The sequence below is a fragment of the Lithobates pipiens genome, unplaced genomic scaffold (genome assembly GCF_037356315.1).
Source record: "Lithobates pipiens isolate NorthernLeopardFrog02 unplaced genomic scaffold, aLitPip1_a1.2 Scaffold_13, whole genome shotgun sequence".
Taxonomy (NCBI): domain Eukaryota; kingdom Metazoa; phylum Chordata; class Amphibia; order Anura; family Ranidae; genus Lithobates; species Lithobates pipiens.
Window position 1 is genome coordinate 283,560,945 of NW_027507718.1, and position 16,638 is coordinate 283,577,582.

General features: G+C 37.8%; 1 protein-coding gene across 1 annotated transcript in view; it reads right to left on the minus strand.

The window, feature by feature from the left end:
- Positions 1–332: 332 nt before the first annotated feature.
- COL25A1 (collagen type XXV alpha 1 chain) overlaps positions 333–16,638 on the minus strand; it is a 586,562-nt gene continuing 570,256 nt past the window's right edge. The window contains exons 32-37 of the mRNA XM_077476703.1: positions 15,734–15,787; positions 13,191–13,217; positions 10,900–10,953; positions 5,661–5,738; positions 2,032–2,070; positions 333–734 (exon numbers count right to left, since the gene is read on the minus strand). Coding sequence (XP_077332829.1) covers positions 684–734; positions 2,032–2,070; positions 5,661–5,738; positions 10,900–10,953; positions 13,191–13,217; positions 15,734–15,787 — 303 coding nt within the window. The 3' untranslated portion in view covers positions 333–683. The remainder of the gene's footprint in view (positions 735–2,031; positions 2,071–5,660; positions 5,739–10,899; positions 10,954–13,190; positions 13,218–15,733; positions 15,788–16,638) is intronic.

Consider the following 16,638-nt stretch of genomic DNA (forward strand, 5'->3'; position numbering starts at 1 on the left):
GCGGGGCCAGGTCAAGGTTCCATGTCTGAATGGATACATGGAGTTCTGACTCGGCTCGGGTGCCCCATAGAGAGCTGCTGGCTAAGGGGGCACTCGATAGGAGGGGGGCAAGGAACAGCAAAGAGGGACCCAGGAAGAGGAGGATCCGGGGCTGCTCTGTGCAAAACCAACTGCACAGAGGCGGTAAGTATGACATGTTTATTATTTAAAAAAAAAAAAGAGCCTTTACAATCACTTTAAGCAAACTTTATAAAGATTTTACATGCTGTTAGAGCATAAAAGAAGTCCACTGAGCATTTTTTTTCTACAGTATTCATAAAATATGATAACACTTTAATTGTCAGAAACAGTATTTATTTTAGGTATTAATATAGTACAGACAATTTACACAATGCTTTACGTATTGTACGTTCACATCAGTTTACAATTTAAGGTCCCTACCTCACATGCATACATACACATACTAGGACCAATTTAGAAGAGAGCCAAAAGGAGTTTGAAAGGAAACCAGAGAAAACCCACACAAGCACAGGGGAAATGTAAAAATTCTATGCAGGTATCCTGGTTGGGATTCAAACCATGGATCCTAGGGCTGTAAGGCAGGAGTGCTAACCACTAAGCCATTGCATTGTTTACAATGTCTTTCTCTCCAGTTTCCAGTACCAGGTGCAGAAAATGCTCTGTTATGTGATCCTTACTTCTCCTTTGTCCAGCCTAACTAAGTAGTTCCTAATCTGCAAATAAAAGTTAGGGTCATCTGAGGAAATAACAAGTAGACCATACATCCCTCTCCCTCCATATAAAGTAAATATAAATGCCAACCCTTTGTGTTTATTAGAAAGTATGTCTGCTCTTTCTAGGTAGCAAAATTATTCTTCCATTTCCCATATTTTTTAATAATGACATACTTTAAAAAGCTGTAAACTATGAAACAGAAATCTTTTAAAATATTTGTTAACATGGTAAAAAAAAAAACTATGCAGTACATAATTGAAATATATCACTTAATACCATGTACACAAGATCAGAATTTTGGTCGGAAAAAGCTCTGATGGTTTTCCCAATGGAATTCCGATGGGACTTCGCTCAAGCTGTCTTGCATACACAAGGTCACAACAAATTCCAACCATCAAGAATGCGGTGACATACAACACGTACAACGGGACTAGAAAAAGGAAGTTCAATAGCCAGTAGACAATAGCTTCCGTCTCGTAGTTGAATCTGAGCATGCATACGTTTTTGCATACACACAAACGCATTTTCGGATAGGAAATTTTTCTGACGGAAAAATTGAGAACATGCTCTCAATCTTTTGCTGGCAAAATTCGGCCAGCAAAAGTCCGATGGAGCATACACACAATCGCATTTTCTGACCAAAATCTTTCATCAGTCTTTTGCTGGCCGAATTTCCGATCATGTGTACACGGCATAACAGTGCTAATTATGACTGGGACAGGAAGGATCAGAATTCTGGGCCAGGTATGCTGCATGCACATGTATCAAAAAATATGCAGAGGGAGTAGAAGAAATAGCTGCTATTGCTCTTTCAGGGTCCAGCCACAGGATGGGAGCAGGGTTCTGACCTCATTTTAGTGCTTACAGTCAGCAGAAAAAAGTCAGTTGACCAGTTTGCTATAATGTCTGACAGAAATTGCATTTCAGGATCGTATGAAAAGAAATACAATTCCCTTTGCAGATGAAATAGCCACTATATACAATATGTTTTTCTGTTTTTCAACTCCTGCCCAGGTCAGGAGTTGGGACTCAGGACCAAATATATTGGAACACATGTTCCTTGGTCAGAAAAACAAAAAAAAGTAACACTTTTTTGGTTGTATTTAGTGATATCTCCTCATTAAAAAATAAAAATAAAAAAATAAACATACGTGCTTCATAAGTAATGAGAAGTTATTCTTTAAAAATGCTCAGTGTTTTTCAATTGTAACATTCATTTTTAAATACATGCAGTATATAAAAAACAAATAAATGTTGCAAACAGTCAGCTTTTATGGTGCGTTAGTTTGTACTCACCTTTTGCCAACAGCCAGGCATTGGAAGCCCATCTGGTCCCTGTTTCAATGAGACATTAACATGAATGTTATATATCTATGTACGGTATATAGCATGCATTGTACGGTTGCAATAGATGACTCTTATGGATAAGGATCAAATGTAAAAATACATTTGAAACAAAAAGAATGATTCACACATGACATTTGTAGACCAATTTACTGAGTGGTGATTGGGTATATGTTGATTTTTTTACTACAGTTGAATAACTGCACTAATAAAAACTCTAAACATTATAAAACTTCCCTAATTTTGTGCAATGTTCAAAAGAGTAGGTGAAAGCATTGCCATTTTAGTGTGCACTACACTCAAATTTTAGTTCTTTATATGGCAGTCACTATTTGACTGTAATGGTCAGACTGAAACACATTGAGAGTAGCTTCAGTTGTACATTCAGAGAGAATGGTAATGGCTACATTCAACAAAGGCAAGTGTTAAGATAGCAAGATAACAAAAAAAACTTTTAGGAATACAACAATTTAAAACCAACTGAGCTACATTTAGGAATATTCTGGTCAAACTCTAAAAAATATCTTTAAAGAATGAGTGCTCTTATCCTATTTGCCTACACCAGTGTTTCTCAACTCCAGTCCTCAAGGCGCCCCAACAGTTCATGCTTTCAGGCTTTCTATTACTTTGCACAGGTGATTTGATCAGTTTTACTGCCGTAGTAACACGGGCCTTTCATCTGAGGGAAATCCTGAAAACATGACCTGATGGGGCGCCTTGAGGACTAGAGTTGAGAAACACTGGCCTACACTACCCACTCTCCTTCACCCCAGGTGCATACTTTCCTTCATTGGTAAGCTACATTCTGCCACAATATTGATGACCGCCAGTAAAATATTCTTTGAGCTGGCGGCACATTTACAGTATATCCCTATACATTTATAGACAAAGAAAATTTCACAGCAGGATTCAAACATTGCGCTGGGATGGAGATAAGTATGTATACGTGGCAGTGTAACTTATGGTATTTTAGGTGGGGGGCAAAAAGAATGAGAACACTTTTTCTGAATGTGCACTTATCATTTATATTAACATAATATTAGGTTATGTATAGTTGGAAATAGCTCTCTTTTCTCCGTAGCTCATTGTTTCCTTTGCTGAAAATGACAAATCAGTTCCCAGCAGGAGTACAGGTACCCTGTATAGATGGAGATGAGCCACAGGCAGACTAATTAGCAATGCTTTTTGCTAGCTTGTTTCCAGTAACACAAAATTGGGATTTTGTTGCAGATATGCTTTATTTCATGCTGTTGACCCAAATCCATACGGATGCGTTACCTTTAGACATATAAACAGGTACATAGCTACTCATGTATTATCATTCCTATGGAGTTTGTTTCATTTGAAGCTCTTTATCTCAATAACTTCCCATATCACTCTGCCTGTGTAGAATGACACATCAATAGACGTGAAATAAATAGGGCCTTTAGAAATGCATATTAAATCAATGCTGTCAGCAAGTTTGTAAATGCAAATAAACTTTGTTCCTGTAAAAAAAGGATAAATGTTTACCCCTTTTGCTGCCCATGCTGTTGAACCCCACTCCAATTAAGAAGAATGGTTGGCTGAAGTCAGTGATGAGAAAAAAAACACTACTAGGTGATACATTATTCAGATTTCTCCCACGACCTCCTAGTCACTACTATGTCTTGTATACGCAAGACATCAACACTCCTGGAAGTGTCGAGTTAAGAAGAAAGTTCACTCGGCTATTCCTCTTGCTTGAAGCAACGTTTAGCAACATAGGCAGTAGGAGACGTTTTTTACAGTGACAGCTTTGCTTAACATTTACAAATTGCTGCGTCGTTTTAAGTGTTTCACGATTCTTTCCCCTAAAGAGAATGGAATGACTTGGCAGGTATTGGAAAAGCAGTTCTGCTCTTCTTTACACACTGCTAGGTTGCATCAGATTTGGACACCTACGTTTCAGTGCATACTATAGCAGAAACTTTGCCTGTCTCTACTCCATTCCTTAAAGGAATTCACAGGTTTGCAGATGAATACTGTAAATACCCGTTTTATGGTAGCTAAAGATAACGCTTTACCTGATGCTTTTAGCTCCCTATTGGAAAAACACATCAAAGAAATAGCACAGACCTGCTAGTCAAGGTAACCTATGTGTGGGTGTTTTAACACACATTGCAATGCATTTTAGCGCACAGTGCATCTGCCTTTTTATTTTCCATAGACCCTTAATGACGATCAACAATCCAAAGCTAGTACCTGACCCATTTTTGGCCAATACATTGTACCACGACTGATGTTTACTTCCATCTATGCATTGTGGTAAATTGTAGGGTCACGTGGGTTGTTTTACAGAATTGGGGTATAATTACAAATGAATGGAATGACCCCTAAAATACATATACAAAGTGTGTTACTAACACACATCAACATACACCCATAATTGTGAATTCAGCCTGAAATAGTTTAAAAAAGAGCACTGGAGTGTGGAACTATTATATATATATATATATATATATATATATATATATATATATATATATATATATATATATATCCAAAGTCAGCTTATAGGGCAAATATCACATACTGTAATATGCAAAACTGCTTATCCCATGCATGCTCAAAGCCTGCCATCATACAAAGCGATCTCTCTTCTGAAAGAAACCTAGCTGATTTTTTTTATGAACTGATGGCTAGACATGAACAGCCATTTCTACCTGGAGTATGCTCCGAGAGCTTCTCTATGTAAATATTAGGTTCTATGATTATTTAGCCGCTACACTTACTTGCTCACTATCGTTAGCCAAGCAGATAAGCACACCATCAATGCAAATGTTTTAAAATAATACCAACGTATGCATTCTCCAGATGTAAATGCCATATGTACAAGAACGACAAATAAAACAGATGTGCAGTATGCATGCTTCATTTTTCCCCAGCAAAACATTATAAAAATATGTAGTTATGCTAACATAATTCAACAGTTGACTTGATCTACCTAAGTATGTTTGAGTATCTATTTACATATTGATGACTTCAGTGATTTTTAAGCAGCTTAATGAAAAAAAAAATGACCATGTTTGCCATATTGGTACAAGGAAAGGGATTTCTAGTATGATTTTAGTATGGGCAGGATTTTAGATTCATGCTGAGTTGAGGAGAGGAAGCTGTGGAAAAAACTACAGGGAAGGTCAAGTAAGTTTCACAGGGAGGCTAAGCCGTTTTAATGGGTATCTATAGAAGGGACTGGGCTGCAGGCTATTATGTCGCTACAGAGATTACCTACTTGCCTTTGGATAAAGGTTGTCACAAGCTAATAAGGTAAGCAATTTTTTACTGCAGGGTTATGTGTGACGGTGTGGGCAAATTTGCCAGTGTATACTCGCAAAAAAGTTCTGAGGAAAAACAGAGTGGAAGGACAGACAGTGTAAGTGTTTCCATTAGATGCTAAACGTGGGATTGGAAATGTAGCACTAATCACTTAGTAGAATGCACGTCATTCATGCAGAAACATGCAGATTCTTTCCAATGCAAACGTTCTGGAAGTGGCCTTTGCATTTGTTACCAAGACAAGGACTCGCATGCAGGGAGGATAGGAAAGAGAAATACTGTACCAATTGGCAAGGGGCATCCAGCCCATCCAGGCCAGGTTGACCTGGTTCCCCTTTTTCCCCCTTTAATCCACGGAAACCCTGTTTGTAAAGATTAACTTGCAATGTTACTGAAAATAATTATTCTTTTTCAGTTAACTCTCCTGTAGAAAACTAAAAAAAAGGAAGAAAAAGAAAGGGATTGAGCAAGCATCTAAGCGCCTCTTGTAATAATGAGCATAGAACCTACCAAGTCAACAAAGACTGATCACCTCTCTGAGAAATTTCCTAATATTGATACAATGGCTGCTGATTTTCATAATAGGAGTTTAAAAGTTGCTAAATTGTATCGTTTAATTAAATTAAATGCCACCTGCATGAAAAATTAAGCTTTGGCAAATATAATTTTTTAAACATCCAGATCAAAAGTAATGCCAGGCAAGAAGGCTTCTAGACATTTGCTCTTTCCCAAATGCATTATAAATCATGGCATGATGAATTGGTTTTATGAGACATACCAACGGGCAAGGTGCATCTAATCCAGGAGCACCCTGTTCTCCTTTCTCCCCTTTAGGCCCTTTTTTGCCCTTCTTTCCCTTTTCCCCCTGTGGATACAATGGTTTACAAAAAAAAAGCAAACGTATTGAATAAAAATTTCAGCAAACGAAAGGTTTGAAGGAACATTTACCAAGGCGGTGCTACAATGATAACATCCATATCATTTACTGTGAACATTTTATGATAGTTTTATACTAACGATATGAGGAAACTGTTTGGGGAAAAGAATTTCACCTTGAAATTATCATTGTTGGTTAATGTATTCTCAATCATATGTGCAGAATACATATTGTTAGAAATTACATCATGGCTGTGATCAATAATGCACAAAGGCTGCCTGCACCATAGTACTTATTCTGGACTTGAGCAAGAGTAATACACAAGTACCTATAGCAGCTAATAAAACCACATTTTTACTACTGCTTTAGAGTTTGTCAGAACAGTGATGGCTGAAATTAAACTGGTTACCTGCAGTAAAATGTCAGCTGATTTGTGTATGCGTGTTAAGCTCCATTAGCTTGCCCTGCTCTGCCCTGCCCTGCTATTCCTTCTGTATTGAACAGAATGTGTTATAACTATACTGTCTGCCCTCATGTTTTAAAGTGCTGCGTAAACTGTTGACGCTATATAAATCCTGTATAATAATAATATTTATGCAGCATCATGACCACACAGTGGCTGGATCTGCTTTATATAAGTGTTCAATAATATGAACCACATGATTTGTCCTTATACATTTAGTAAAAAGGACAGTTCATACTATTCTTATTAACAGACAACTGGATTCACTTGAAGTTGCAGCTACAGTGCAGTCATTAAAGTATGGAAACCCTAACATTAAACACCTAATACTTGCTTCCTTTTGGGCTATTAACTATACATTTGTATTTGTTTTGTTATATCTGTTTGAGAAGTGCAAAAAAATACAGGTCGATCATGCCAAAAATCTTGTCAGCTGATTAAGCTGGCCATACACTAATAGATTTATTTTGTTCATGATGCAAGCTAAACAAAAGAAATCTAAAAAATGCCCACATCTATGGATGGGTGAATCCTGTATAAGTCCTCCCTGCCAGACTGATGCTTTCTGACAAATGCTAGTATTGACTGTCAGAACAGTGCCTGCAGCTCATTGGCTGCAGGCTCAGCTAAGCTAATTATTTTTGGTCTGGCTGCTTCAACAAACTTTATTGAGTAGCAGACATTTGTCAAGCCAGCCAGGATACCCACTGTTGAAATTCTGGCCAGTTCCTTGGTCAAAATTCTAAAAGTATATGGCCAGCTTAACTTTTTATGTGTGGTCTTCGCCTTTGCTGATTGTTATTATTTACATTGTTCTGAAGACTACAGGTCCTGTAGGCATGTTACTGCCATTTTACTAGGTGAAATAAAGGATTAAAAACCTAAAAAAGGAAAACACACGCATCCACCACAGATATGCCCTGTACTCACGGTCTGACTTTCCGATAGAAAATGTGCAATTGGATCGTGTTGTCGGAAAATCCGATTGTGTATGGGCTCCATCAGACTTTTTCCATCGGAATTTCCGACACACAAAGTTTGAGAGCTGGATCTAAAATTTTCCGACAACAAAATCCAATTGTTTAAATTCCGATCGTATGTAGGCAATTCCGATGCCTAAAGTGCCTTGTGTGCTCAGAATAAATTATGTGACAAAAGCTATTGGCTACTGGCCTCTTTATAGTCCCGTCGTATGTGGTTTACGTCACCTTGTTCTGAATGATCAGATTTTCCGACAACTTTCTCCGACCATGCAAGACAAGTTTGGGCCAAAATCCGTCGGAAAAAATCTGATGGATTTTGTCATCGGAATGTCCGACCGTGTGTACAGGGCATTACAATATTTGCTACCCACCACACAAAGAACTAGAAGGAGGCAATGTGTTTGTTTTAGTGTTTAGATACCCTTTAAGTAAAAAACTAATTGTATTTTTTTTTAGCTTTTGTCAGTGCTGGATCCAAATACTATTACTATTAATACAATAAATATTTCTTGTGTTAAGCAACAAATATAATCATATAGGTAAATGTCCTTCATACCCATCAATAGGCTGTAAAATATATGAAAAGCAGAAATTATGATTATCTATTAAAAACGGAAGGCAGGGAGGAGGAAGCCACAATATTAGTAAAACAATGGACAGTAGTCAAGGAAAGAATTTGGAAGATTACTCTGAGACCACTGTGCCAAATGAGCAAAAGGATATTATAAATTATATCCAATGCTGTAAATGCACAGTTATCTCCAAAATAAACCAGTTAGGTTGGTCTAGGGAAAGTCTTAAGGTAAAAAGAGGCAAGGAGGTAAAGTTGCAGGAGAGTACATTGGTATAAGGAGGAGAAGGGAATGCTCCACTGGAAAGCAAGGTGTCACAAGACAGTTGGACATTGTTGATCATACAATGTTAAATGAAGGTGATTTGTGATAAAGTAATGCAAAACAAAAGCAATAAAAGAATGAAACAGGAAAAACAGCACTTGAAACAAGATAGAGTACCCATTTTATAAGGTAGTAATGTTAGATACTGATTGCATTATAGGATAGTTAATCTGAACCATATCTTTCCTGTGTGCCAACAACATCTTTGCTGAATAATCGATAGTATCCTTCTCCTCATGGTGCCACCATTTATTTATTTATTTATTTCTAATGCAGTTGTACTAATTAGAAAACACTTTACATGTAATTCATACAGGTGTCTATGGTAATCACTGCATAATTATGTATAATATAGGAACTTTAGGAAACAAATGTGAAATAGAAATAAGTAGACATGCACCTATACAATCAGCCAAAGTTGCATTGATAATAGTTTATAAATTTTCTGACACCTACGGGTGCCCATAAAGAGCCACATTTTGATTCATATTCAACAATCCAGGTGAGAATCATCAAAATGTCACATTACCACTAGGGGTGAGCGAATTAAACAAGTGAAAAAATGTGCAAACCTAATAGAAGCCTATGGGAGTCTTTTTCTAGGCCAATTTTCAAGCTTTTGGGGGAAAAGGGCATAGGTACCCTGGTATTGCCATGAGAGACATGTACCAATGCAACAAAATAATATTAAAAAAAATACAGTTCATCTAGGAAAAGCTCTGTTGAAAAAGCTTAAAGATCAACATGAAAAATACACAATTTCCTTAAAAAACATGCTTGGTCGATGCATTAAACCTGCACTTAAAAATGCTGTAAAATGTACTAAAGCAAGAGTAACATTTACAACAACAAAAAAAAAATTCTCACTAAATGACATTTACCAGCTGCTCCGTTTTGTTTGTAAACAAGGCGTCCAGGGATTTCCTTAAAAAATCTATATTGAACCCCTATCCTATATGGGGATCTGGTATGAACTGTAAAGGGAACCCCTGGAAAATGTAATAAAAAATAAGCAGAGTTTCCCCTAAAAATCCATACAGTACCTGACCTGTTTCTTAAATGAGGGTCTGCTATGGATTCAATGGGTTACCCCATGATGTAAAAAAAAAACTAAAAAAAGTGTAAGGTCCCCTTAGATCCTTATTCAAGCATGCAGCTTAGCTGACAGGCTGGCTGGCCAGGAAAGGGACAGATAGAGTGAACCCCCACCCTGAACCTTACTGGGCTGCGTGTCCCCAGATATATAGCCCCCAACATGAACAAGTACTATGTATCCTAATTACTCAGCCATAAAAAAATGCAAGGTAAATAAATACACAACACTGTGACAATACAAAAATAAATAAATTATATCATCGTTTTGCTAGAACCAAGGTGGCTGTCCTGTACAGTGTCCTTGTTTGCAACCAAGGAGGTAGTAATACCATCATTAGATGAATGACTTCTGGCTAAAGCAACCAGAGGTTAGTTGGGCAGGTGAACTTGTAATTTAGTTTGCCCATTCGGTGAACAGCGATCATGCAAAGTTCCAGTACAACCTCTACATGGCCGCAAACCCAAATCTCATCCATAGTTACCAAACAAGTCCCCATTAATTTGCAACAGAATTTTTCATTATGAGCAAGATTTGTCCTTGTTAGGTACATACAGAGAATACCATAAGAATAGTACTTTATTCTATGTATCTATGTATCTATGTATCTATGTATCTATGTATCTATGTATCTATGTATCTATCTATCTATCTATCTATCTATCTATCTATCTATCTATCTATCTATCGCTATTCTCTATCTGTTTATGTTCAGTTTTATTTTTTTGCTTGTAGGCTTATATAATGAGGCAATGCAGGAAACAGAGATGAGAGTTTTCAGAAACCTAGAGAACCAGATTAAATTTTACTGTTACCAGGACAGTGTAAAAAGTTTGCTTTCTTTGTATTTACCATTTTTCTTTTAAATAGGTACACTGTTATTTGTGCAATTGACAGTCTCTGCACTTTGCACAGGACTCAAGTTTATGAACATCGTCATAAAAATGTTTTGTTCTTTGGAAAGTGATGATATCTGATACCAGGTATTATTTATCCCAGCAGCTTTGCCAGTAAATATAAATGACTAAGCAGTTTTGTACTGACCATCCCAGCTAGATTTATTGGAAAGGTCAATGTGCACTGCTTAAAGTCCATGCAATCAATAGCTCTTGGCACACAGGAATAAGACTGGATTTATGTAGTTGTTGATAGGGTCAGAAAGATCCTGGGATAGGCTTGCCATGTTAACATTCACTGAACACTTCAGTCACCTTTTCTCCCCTTTCTCCTGGGTCACCTTTGTCTCCTCGAGGACCTGGAAAACCCTGAAACAATATACAAAATGATCTTGTCTGACTGAGTTCAATGGATGCATAAGAGGGAGCTTAGAGCCAAGTCAGTAAAATTGAGAAAAGTCTTTGCTAAAAATTAAGCACCCATTACAGTGGTAACAGCATCATTGAAAGTAATACTTGTTGAGAATCATTTTATTTTTATTTTTATTAAGAAAGAATTCCTTATGGTGGAAGTCAGGTGGGAAATTTGGAATTAAAGCTTAACGCTGGTTATGATGTTAATTTCATAGTTACATTGGTCAAACTTTGCACAGTGTAAATATGCATATCTCATACTCAAGGGGCTATTGTGGAAGCTGACAAACACTGTAGTAGTCTGAGCTACTACAGGGATCAATGTTATCTTCTGGGTCTTGAGTGCTGAGAGGCTGCCCCATTTCATACTGACAACAGTTCATTATTGCTATTATTACATTTTTTTTCAGTGCATACAAGGCATTTTCTGATTGAATGAGGTGGAGATTGTGACCTCACCACACCTCATCTCCACATTGCCCAATCAGAGAATACTTTGTATTCATTGAAAAAAGGCATACTGTGAATGGCAGTGGTGTCGAGCAAGCTTCACTTTGTTGCAAGTGTGCAGTGGGGCAGTTGCTCACCATAGGACCTGGAAGATTGTGGTGATCACTGTAAGAGTGCCGAATACTACAGAGATTTCCAGCTCCCACAGTGGTCCCCCAGGTATGAGATATGAAAACTTATGTTGGTTCAAGCTAGACTAATTTAAGTATGCAATTAAGATCATACCTGGAGTTACGCTTTAAGGTGTTTGCGATAACAGCCAATTGGATGCTTGACTCTACTTTTAAACTTGCATTAGAAGATGAAATATGATTATTATGGGCAATACTTCCCTTTCCATTGTTTAATGTATAAAGGGCTAGAGACAGATTTATCAATAGTATAGGTGGTATTGGCCTTTTTGTTTACCTTTTTGTTACTCATTTAACTGCAGCAATCACTATTCAGAAAATGCCACATTAGCCTATGATTGTGAATGACCGGCTGAATTTCAATCCAAGTATGGCAGGCTGGTTGAACACAACTTTCTCTCGATCAACGCCGCTGGCTATTGCTGGCAGTGCTGATCATTGTATTCTGACAGCAGGAAAATCTCCTTGCTGTGAAAATATATGAATGAAATAAAATGACTCATGCATGGCCAGCTTATGATAAGCTGCTTGCACACGTTGCAGGTTGTTACTCATTGTCACAATAAAGCCGGCCATAGACGGTACAAATCTTTGCTGGTTCAGCAAGAATTGGGTGAGATTTGAACCATATATGGACAGGCTGATTCTCCCCAAGTCAATCCATTGATCAACTTGGGTACAAACAGCATGACGGTTACAACCATGTTCTCCTGTGTTCCCCCATTAGGGACAGCTCCCATGCCCTCCCCCCATTGGGAGAACACAAATGCCCCAGGAGAGGGATTCCCCCATCAACCCATGGTTACAGGAAAGGAAATCGTATGATCTATGGAGCCCCACCCAATTGTTATAAAAGTTTTGTATAGAGAGGGAAAGGGTTAGAATCTATGTGTTTTACTGTTGCCTGTGTCCCGACTGGTGAGATTTACCCCCACTTACAGCATGGGGCTAGGTTTAATTTTACTGACACATTTTCTTTAAGCCTTAATAATGATTTCTGCTGCCAAATTCAATAAAGTAGGATGGGAGAAAGAATTGGGCTTACAGGGCCTTACATTTTGAATGTTGTGACTATATAAGTAGTCCGGCTGTACGTGAACTATTTTGATAAATCCTACCAGCCGAAAATGTGTTAAAATGTGTTCTGTGATATTGATATTGTGATATATTTCTTCACCAGCAAGTAAAGCATGCAAGCTTTCCAAACAAAGGCATATTAAAAATCAGTGCACTTCCTGTCATGATATGGAGGTTTAGTATTATGTAAAGTAAAGCAGTGTTACCTACTCCAAGCTTAGCTATAGAAGAAAATAGTAAGTTGACACTAAAAATGTTTAGTTAAAGTCTTTAATTCGATTAAGGGGCCTCTATCATAATGTTTATTATATACAGTATCTAAAATTCGTTTTTTAGCTGTTTGGAAACACTGAAATGGCAAAAATAAAATATGACAATACAGTATAAACATGAAAATGAAATGTTTCATTGTATGCACATAAAACATGCAGACATTCATGCCTCACTTACGCTCCTGTATTTTTAATAACTTACATCTAGACCTGGTTCCCCATCTTTACCCTGTAAAAAAAAATCACACACAATACTCATGACTTTATCTGCAACACCTCTGATTTCATTAGCAAAATATATACTTTTTTATTGAATATTTAGATCTCCTAAATTATCAGTCTCTGATAACAAGTACAACTGTAAATCATTATGACAACCATGGATAATGCTGCAAAGGTTGATTTGCACAATATCACAGAGGAGAGAGCTGGAAGGGAGTGGAATTGTTAAATTCACAAATAAAGACCAGCAACACAGACAGGACACATTAGCACTTATAGGATGTAAACATAGGCTGCCCTATTGACACTTTGGTCAAATAATAATTTTAAATAATTTTACAGATCACAGTTCAGTCACAGCCAAAGTCCAGGAGTCTCATGGTTGGTACCTCAGCAATCCTTTCTTATGATGCCTGACTACTGTAAACATAGGACCGGTACTGCTATATAACACTGGCTGCAAAACTCTGCTTGCCTCCCAGATAACATGTCTACTGCTTCATACATTGTGAAAACATGGTAAATCTCAGCTGAATAATTATGCCCACTGGTGTATTTTTTGGCTCATGCCCTCAAGCCGGCCATGGGTTGTAGAAAAGAAAATCGCCCCTTGCTGAACCAGTGGAAAAATTTTCTATGGCTTTAGGCTGTAGGCTGTATTGCCATCTGTTACAACAACCCTAATTGCCTAACAAGATTGAATCCAATCCACTTAGATATATATACATATATATATTGTATTACTCTAGAGCTACACTGAATTAAGGCTATTCGGTGCGAAAGGCCTCACTAACCTCCTTTTTAACTGCGAATATTGAATAAAATAGAAGATAAAATAGATGTAGAATGCTCCCTGTTGGGGAGACTGTCACCAATACTAGTGCATTCACATTCCACTCTTAGGCAGTAGCTATACTTACCCCCTTAGTTCAAGATACCTACAATTGTATGTTTAATATGATTATTGAAAAGTGCCTATTAATATCTTCTGAAATTAGAGTATAACTAAAGGCAAAACATTTTTTTTAGTTTTGGATGGCATAGAGAGGGATTCGACCTCCTATCAGGTTTTATTGCTGTCTGTGTCCCTATTAAGGAGATTCACCCTCTCTATTTGGCCTGTTTACCATTATCATTGAAAGTGAAAGTAAAAGAAAATACCACATTTTGATTTATCTCTAGAAAAGTAATAAAGGGGAAATCTTTCAATGGGGACACTAGTCCCGGTGACTTGGGGGGGGGGGGGGGGCAAGGGATTCCCTTAATTTGCAGGGATTTCTGCTCACTTTCTTTTTTCACTAAACATCAGGAAGTGAGGGTAAATCTCCCCTATGGGATGGCAAAAAACAAAGGGTTATAACCCTTCCTGACTCTATCCAAAAAGAAAAAAGTTTTGCCTATAGTTCTGCTTTAAGCAACCAGGCTTTTCCATTATACCACCTCACACATTGTACAGCATCTTGTGTGATGAGGGTGCTTAGGAGTGGATGACACATACATGTGCATGTTGTCTTGTTGTGTTTCAGTATTCATTTTTCTCTCTGTTTTTTGTAAATTGCAATACTAAACCTTAAAGGGGTTGTAAAGGTTGTTTTACTTAACTGGCCTCTCTAAAGTCCCACGCTCGCCCCGACGTCCTCTTCGCAGCTCAGCCTGGCCACTGATTGGCTGGAGTGGATGGATTGAAAGTAGCGCAGCCATTGGCTCGCGCTGCTGTCAATCACATCCGATGACGGGGAGCGCCGGGGGGCAGGGCCGTGTGATACAGCGAGCGGCAATAGCCGCCAGCTGTATTACGGGAGCGTGCCTGCAGGTGCTTCTCACCATGCGAGGGAGCTCGCATGAACGTGAGAAGTACTTGCGGGAGGAAGCAGAGACAGCCGCCGAGGGACCCCAGAAGAGCAGGTTCGCCGAGCTGCAAAGTGGAGGCAAGTATAACATGTTTGTTATTTAAAAATAAATAATTAAATAACTTTACACCCCCTTTAATCAAAAGAATTTGAAAAACAAAAAGTTGACCTTATCTTTCCCCATAGGATGAGTTGCTCTTCAGCTCCAATGACTTGCAGATGGACTTTTTACTAACAAATATGATTTACTAAAACTGGAGCGTGTGAAATCTGGTACTAACTAACTAACTAACTAACTTCTAACTTCAACTTGTTAAATTTTTGAGAAAAATCCTGGAAGCTGATTGGATTCTATGCAGAGCTGCACCAGATTGTGCACTTTGCAGTTTTAGTAAATCAACCCTATGGTGCTGGATGCAGAAGTAAATCCAGTGTTAATGTGGCCTTTGGGCTGTAATTACGACAGTCTTTCAATACTATCCCAGAAGACAGGCCTTTCAGAAAAGTGAATTCAGCCTGAACAATAGAAGCTGCATTCATTTTTACATGTTGTACAGAATAATAAAGCTTGTGTTTAATGTGCCCTTAGACTCAGTACAAATTGGTCTCCAAATATAGTTCAACAGAGGTGCATTAAGGCTGGAGGCACTTAGCCAACCAAATTATGACTTACAGGTAAACCATACGGTCCTCTAGGTCCTGGATCACCAACAACTCCCCTTTCACCCTGTAAAGGAAAATGTAAGTATGCAAACACTTATTTATAATCTTTAAAGTGTTTAATATTAATTTTCAATCCAGCTAGTATAGTTATCTGAAATCTGTTTTTCTACCATGTTACCACATGCCAGCTAAATGGTAAAATTGGGGAATACCCATCTATGCTGAGAAAGCCACCACATGACAGAAGCCAGCAGTGCAGTTTTGTGTACAAATCATCCAGAGGAAAGACAGAAGGTGAGTAAATGACAGGGAGCAAACAGACGCGAAGAAGGCGAAAAAGGAATGGCTGCACTCCCAATACGATGCAATGAATTTATTTCAGGAGATCATAAAAACAAGTATATATGGCAAAAGGCACAAAAGGTGATGTGTTTTGCATGACTAGCGTGCTTCGTCAACGAGGGATTAAACAGAGTTACAGAAAAGTTACTTCTCAAATGATTTTCAGATTTATCGCATTTCAGAGGTGGGTGGATCCAAAAACTGTGTTCTATTCTAGATATTTTTGCAAAAATAACAATTGCTGAATGTTCTAGCTGTATTTTTTTTTTTACGTGTCTGACTGGATCTTCTGTTATTTAAAAGATACTTTTTTTTTAACTTTCTTACCCTAAAAAAACTCTTGAAAAATCTGTCAAAGGTGTGTTTCTTTTCTTTTATTTACAATGTTTTCCTTGAAGGCAAAATAGTGCATATTATGACTTAGGCCATATTTAGAGTTTTTATTGCACTATTCTCTTTTGTCATACCATAGAGCAGCCTTTTTCAACCTGGGTGACGGACACACAGGAGTGCCTTAAAGCGGGAGTCCACCGGGACTCCGCGTTTTTTTTTTTTTTTTTTCAAAAGCCAGCA